Raw genomic sequence first — 7,058 nt, 5'->3', positions numbered from 1 at the left:
TCTAACCAGGTCTGCAAGGCAGAATTGGGGTCCTGGTAGTTGCGGGGAGGAAGCGTTTAAGAACTGTTAAAACTGTTTTTAAGGAGAAACGGGTTCAGAGTTCTGCAGCAGGCACTGGCAAACCCACTGAGATCACGGGGCACTTTTCACTGATAGTTACTAATCGCAGAACTTCGATGTGATTCAGCTCTCTCTCCTCAAATGACAGATCTTAGATTTTTGTTAAAAAAAGATGAATAAAAATCTTAATTATGTACTTGTAGAGCCTTTGGAAGAAAGTAATGCATTGTTTTCACTTTATAAAATCCCTTTTTTAAAAATCTGTCAATTAGCATGAGTCTGGAACAGTTTCAATGTTTTCTTTGATTTTCAGAAACCAAGCCGCCTGCTGCCATGCAGTTTTGTAGCTATTGGCATTTTAGTGGCATTTTTCCTGCTGCTTCAAGCCTGTCCCTGGACTTACTACGTCTACTGTTTGCTGCCGGTGCCCATATGGTATGCGGTTCTAAGAGAGTAAGTCATGCATCCTGCTACCTCGGTTTGTCACTTCATTTACACTTAAGTCTGTATTTAAAATAGACTGGCTTTCTGTAGCATAGTAATGAACGTCGTATTCATGATCTTCTCAGCTTGCCAAGCCCTTAATTCATGGAGGTATAAAGATCACGTTGTATGCGAGCCTGGGTTTTGGTTGAGCTTTCCTTTGGAACTCCTTTATTGCCTGCAGGTAGCAGTGGCCTTGTGCCTTCTCAGCATTTCTTATACAAGAAAAATTGTGAATAAAAGTCAAAGAATTAACACTGACTATATTTTGCCTATGGTAAGGAGCCCTGGTGATGTGGTGGTTAAGCACCCTCCCACTAACCCATCAAGATGTGGTAGTTCGCCTCTGTAGAAATGACAACCTTAGACACTCTATGGGGCAGTCCCGCCCTGCCCTGTGGGGTTGCTGTGAATTAAATTAGAATTCAACTCCAGGGCAATGGGTCTGTGTTTTGGTTTGGTTATGCCTTTACATTTTGAATTTGTGTTATCATTCCAATTGAAGCAGAATGTTTTTTAGAGATTCACGTATTTTCTTTCCATACACTTTGACCTACCTTTTTCTAGCTGTTATGTCTAGCTGAACAAATGACTTCTTTAGAATTAATCTTTAAAATAATGAGTAAGTACAGAAATGGTGAGCTCCAAGCTCTCTGTAAACCCCGCCCCCCTAGAGCGTGGGTGCTACTGGGAAAGAGTTCCTGCCTTCCCTGAGGGGGCCCCAGCTTTGACTCCAGCAGCACCCACCTGAGCAGATGCTAGCAGAGCTTCCAGACTGAGGCAGGAAGGCCTGGAGACAGCCATCTGATCCCAGACCTACCATGGGAAGGGTAGTGGATCAGGCAGCATTTCCTTTCCTGGTACATGAGGGCCCCCCCCGGCATTGGGGGCTTCTAGATGGTAGCATATAATAACAGCATGGTCCTGGTGGTATTTGCAGGGACCCGGGGTCATAATGGAGATCTTGTTGGTTTCTCTATTTGTCTCATTAATCTAGAGTTCTAAGATTAGTTTTGGATGTCAAAGATGTTTGAGAAAACCACACCCCTACACACACCCTAGGACTCAGAGGCCAAAATAAGGGTGTTTTGAAGGCTGACTACTCTATACATAGGATCCCTGGTAGCATCATGGGTTTTGCATTGGCCTCCTAACCACAAAGTCAGCACTTCAAACTACCAGCCCCTCTGTGAAAGGAGGATGAGGCTCTCTGTAGCTGTAGAGTCACAGCCTGGGAAGCGCACGGGCAGTTCTATAGCAGACTCCTATGGGATCACTAGGAGTCAAATCGACTGGATGGCAGTGAGAGTTTTTGTTCTGTGTGCTTTATGACATGGTGTCTATTGTTTATCCTGATTTTTTCTAACTCCAGCTTCTTTTGTTGCTGTTCACTTCAGCAATTAAAAGTTATGTAAAAAATAAAATTACTATTAAAATGTGTCAAATGTTTACCATTTTAAAGAGAAGGCAAAACACAACACTGAGAAAAAATGTAGTGCTGCTGCTCCAGTTAGAGCAGTGGTTCTCAACCTGGGGGTCGAACGACCCTTTTACAGGGGTTGCCCGATTCATAACAGTAGCAATGAAAATAATTTTCTGGTTGGGGAATCACCACCACACGAGGAGCTGTATGAAAGGCCCACGGCATTAGGAAGGTTGAGAACCACTGAGTTAGAGGAATAGGGTGGTGGGTTTGCATATTTGACTCAGGTGCTTTTCTGTTGTTTTTCACTCATAATTTTACTTTTCTCGAAAGAAAGGTCCTATCATTTTTGAAAATTCTATCCCTCTATGGACTCCTCCTGAACTTTTAACTGTTTTCATGATAGAGATGATGTTTCAGTCTCCAGGGAAACTGTTCTAATGATGAAGAGAGGTTTCCATCTCAAGGAAAATCACATTTAGAAAGTACCTTGTTTTCTATGTTTACTCCCCCCCCCATTTTTTTATTAATCATTTTATTGGGAGCTCTTACAGATATTATAATAGTTCATAATTCAATTAGATCAAGCAGAATTGTACAATTGTTACCATCTGTTTCGAAACACTTTCTTCTTAAACTCTTTGACATCATCTTCCCTTTATCCCCTCTTCCCCCAGCCTACACCCCAGGAAGCTTTATTATTATATTATATATTATTATTATATATATTTGGTCTATCTTTACTTTTACAATACAGTATATAGAAAATTAAAAATAAAACTAAGTTTCCTCTAGGGGAAAAAAAAAATCTCCTGCTTGATTTTATGAAATCCTTTCTTATTCCTCTGTGCTTATTTGCTGTTGAGAACAAAAGAAACATTCCCTTTCTGACTGGTGGCAGAATTCTTTCTCTTTGTGGTATCTTAATAACTTTGATACCATTATGTAATTATGTCGCCATTCTTTTTAATTACAGAAAGGTCTGAAACCAAATGATACTGATGTTTTATAATTGCTCATTTAATAATATGCAGCAATTGCAGAAGTTAAGTACATCATACATTTTAAAGTCTTCTGAATTTACATTTAATTACAGTTAGGGTACAATTTGTGATGTCTTACAAAAAGTTATTTAACTTGGTGGACAAGGGAAATTAAAGCACTCCCTGCTTAAATTAGTAAAATCTAATTACATTCAAACTGGTAAGATTTCAATATAAGGTAAATATTGGTGAAATTTTCCCCTTTAGCTTCCAATTTGCCAGCTTGTGGGTTCATTGTATTTTCTTTCTGATAGTCCATCTGTTGTGCACATCTCTACACTTGCTCATGTCTACACTTAAGCTAAGATCAAACAAGACTCATTTATTGCCATTACTGTTGATAAGAATCAAATGAGCCTTTGTAATCATTATCAAATGAATTCAGAAATGAAAATTTTTGTATGTATGGATTGTGATAAGAGTTGTGTGAGCCCCTAATAAAATGATTTTTTTTTAAATTAAAATTTTTCTAAAATATGTTCAGATTTCTAAAACAAAGTCAGGTCCATAAAACAAGTATATTAGGGTGTATCTTCATGTTTGAATAATCCATAAATTTAAAATTCCCTGGTTTCTAGATTTGCTCAAAATCCTTCTTCTTTGCTACATATAATCTGAGGGAGCCTGGTGGTGTGGTGATAACTCACTGGGCTGATAACTGCAGAGGAAGACGGGGATTTCTAGTCCCAGAGAGCCGTGGTTCCCAACCTGTGGGTCGCGACCCCTTTCAGAGTCGAATGACCCTTTCACAGGCATTGCCCAGCTTATAACAGTAGCAAAATTACAGTTATGAAGAAGTAACGTAAATAATTTTAGGGTGGAGGGGTCACCACGACATGAGGGACTGTATTAAAGGGTCACGCGGCATTAGGGAGGTTGAGAACCACTGCTGTAAAGAGTCACCGTTCAGGAAACCCACAGGGGCAGTCCTCCTTTGTCCGATAGGGTCACTATGAGTTGACATCAACTCGATGACTGTGAGTTTGTTTTGTGTTTTACGTAATATGTACCTTACAGTTTTTCCCGTGTAGAGCATAGCAGCCCATCTCTGCAATCTGTTCAACAGGGTTCAAGTCATTCAAGACCTGGTCGCGTCACTGTTGGCCTTCCCGCTGAGTCGTCTGGCTGGCTCTCTGGTCCTCTTTGCCTTGGGAATTGAAGTCTTGGTGAGTCACCACCAGGCTGCAGCATCTCTGTCGCCCCGGGAAACCAGGGCTCAGGGAGCTCACCTGGCCTTTCTCCTTTGCCCGCATCTCCAGGTTCTCAGTTTCTTCTACCGCCGCGTGCTCACTGCCGGGCTTGTCGGGTTTGCCATTTGGCCGTTTTTCACGCCGCTGTGGACTCGAGCAAAGGTACCTGTTCTGATCTTGTCTCCGGACAGACCAGCAGCGACTTGGTTTGCGTGTGTGTTGAATTCAAGAAAATGTCTGTTTCTCCAGCCAAGGGGGAGGAGAAAGTGTCCTTAGGCAAGGAGCCTGCCCCTTCTGACAGGAGCACTGAGCACCTTGAGAAGTTTCCCCGGCTCACGGGCTTCTTGGCAAAATGAGCCAGTGATGTGGCGATTGCAATACGACACGAGGGGGCTTCAAAGTGCTCCTGGAAAAATCCCACTGTCTCTGCATTCCATTCTTCCATGAATGTTTGCAGCCCCCTTGTCGAAGCAGAGCTAATGTGTCCATCTGAAGCACTCCTCGAGTTTCTCAAACCCCAGTTACCTTGACTTTGGAGCAGCCGAGGAACTGCCCAGAGAAGTCCCAAGCAGGGAGGTCATGTAGATGACCCTTCTGTGGGCAGAGGCGGCCGTGCTGTGGGCAGAGGGGTCACCTACTCCTGGCCCTGCACAACCTCCCCAGCTCTTTAATAATTCAGCCATTTCTCTCTGAAAAGTGTGTATCTATGATAACCCCCCACTGCCATTGAGTTGATTTTGACCCATAGCCACACTATGTAAGGCTTGTGAGGTGGCAAACCTTTGTGGGAGAAGATTTTGCTCCCATGGACTAGCTGGTTGGTAGGTATGAACCACCAATCTTGCAGTTAGCAGTCCAATGCTTACCTGGCAGTGTCACCAGAGCTCCTGTTAGTATATGCCAGGCATCCATAAATAGTATGATTACTTTCAAGTAAACAGTTGAAAGGTTTTTGCCTTTACCTTTGAGTTTAATAGCTGGGTTGTCTGTGAAACACCGAGGGTTTTTGTATGGTGTTTATCTAAAATTGCCCCTTTCTCCCTCATAGGTTACTTCGCTGAGTTGGACTTCCTTCTCTTTGCTCCTGGCCGTGTTTCCACTGATGCCCGTGGTCGGCCGACAGCCAGATCTCTCTCTAGTGTACGAACAGTCTAACTTTTATTCTTTTCAACACGATTGTTGTTTTTCATCAATACTATGAAATATGAACCTAATCGTAGTCATGAGTTCCCAGTCATGTGGAGACATTAGAACGTAAAATACTTTCAAATTGCCATCATGCCTTGGGCCTAGGTTCTGAGAAGCAGGAAGGTTCCCAGAGATCTGCTGGCCTTCCCAAGACAATTGTGCCCGACAGAGAAAACTTAAAACGGCAGGGAAGGCAAAAGAGCTGCTTTTATTTCTTCTGTGTAGTAGGGCATGTGGGAAAGTTTCAGATGAAAACAAATAAAACAAAACTGTTGTCTAAACAGAAAGCCATAAAACCCTGCATGTAATTTCTGTGTTCTCTGTCTTATGGCGTGCTCACATTAAAATGTCTTATCTCACACCACTGCCATTGAGTCCTTGACAACAGGGTAGAATTGCCCCTACGGGTTTCGAAGACTAACTCTTTAGGAGAGTAGGAAGTCTTGTCTTTCTTCTGAAAGCAGCAGGTGGTTTCAAACTGCTCACTCTGCAGTTCGTAGGCTCCTTTAAAAAGAAAAAAAGCCGTACAAAAAGGAAAGTTTATACTCTTCTCATCTGAGTGTAAAGGTGCTCATGGGAGGAGAGATAACTTTACCTTGCCAACTTTCCCACACTGAATCTCTCATACCGTGATGCTTGTGTAGCTGACGGGACCTCCCTGTGGCCAGAGTTTCGTTGTGTTGTGCATAGGACTGCAGTGAGTCTGACCCAGTCCAATGGCAATGAACACCACCACTACCGCCACCACCGCTTACCCAAATGAATCTGTAAAATACCCTCTTAATTTTACTTTAAAATGAAAAGAAAAATGGGAGCATGTATAAGATAGCCGTTATAGTCCTGGTACTCCAGTGCTCTAAAGTAAAAACATATTTGCTCATGAGTTGGAACAGCAAATTATCAAAAAATAGAAAACAAGCCAAACAACCTTGATCATATATGGTTAATATTTTAAAAATGTAATAACAATCTAGTTTGAATATCTGATCATCCCCCCCCCCCATGATTCTCAGGAAGCATATTTGAAGAAGGAAAAAATTAATTACTAGGTTAGGGATCTCTGCGTCACATTCTCCTTAGATGTCTTGCCCCTCTGATCTCAGTTCTGTTATATTGTTGTTGGGTGCCATCGAGTCAGCTCCGACCCATCCTGACCCTGTGCCCCACAGAACGAAACCCTGCACGGCCCTCACAATTGTTTCTATGTCTGAGCCTTTGGCTGCAGCCACTGTGTCACTCATGTAGCTGAAGGTCTTCCTCTTTGCAAATCATGGTATCCTTCTCTAGGGACTGGTCTTTCCTGATAACATGTCCAAAGTATGTAAGACTTTGAAGTCTTGCCAGCCTTGCCTATGAGGAGCACTCTGGCCGCATTTCTTCCAATATAGGTCCATTTGCCCTTTTAGTGGTCCATGGTACTTTCAATATTCTTCTCTAGCACCACAATTCTTCCGTGGTCTTCCTTATTGAATGTCTAACTTTCACATGCTCATGATGCAATGGAGAATACCGTGGCTTGGGACAGGCACACGTTAGTCTTCAAAATAACTTCCATGCTTTCCAGTACTCTAAAGAGGTCCTGTGCAGCAATTTTACTTAAGGCAGTACATCTTTTGATCTCTTGACTGCTGCTTCCATGAGCATTTATTGTGAATCCAAGCATGACAAAAT

The 7,058-nt window shown here is 42.5% G+C and overlaps 1 protein-coding gene across 1 annotated transcript in view; it reads left to right on the top strand.

Moving 5' to 3' along the window:
• LOC101661810 (GPI ethanolamine phosphate transferase 1-like) overlaps positions 1–7,058 on the top strand; it is a 100,137-nt gene that overhangs the window by 52,657 nt on the left and 40,422 nt on the right. Inside the window, exons 14-17 of the mRNA XM_004703119.2 lie at positions 374–513; positions 4,076–4,175; positions 4,269–4,361; positions 5,248–5,339. Of these exons, the coding sequence (XP_004703176.1) occupies positions 374–513; positions 4,076–4,175; positions 4,269–4,361; positions 5,248–5,339 (425 nt within the window). The remainder of the gene's footprint in view (positions 1–373; positions 514–4,075; positions 4,176–4,268; positions 4,362–5,247; positions 5,340–7,058) is intronic.

This window comes from Echinops telfairi, unplaced genomic scaffold (assembly GCF_000313985.2).
Source record: "Echinops telfairi isolate 266 unplaced genomic scaffold, ASM31398v2 ScPeMD7_7400;HRSCAF=8409, whole genome shotgun sequence".
NCBI classification, from domain to species: domain Eukaryota; kingdom Metazoa; phylum Chordata; class Mammalia; order Afrosoricida; family Tenrecidae; genus Echinops; species Echinops telfairi.
Note: the sequence above shows the minus strand (reverse complement) of the source record. Positions and strands in the feature narration are given on the sequence as shown.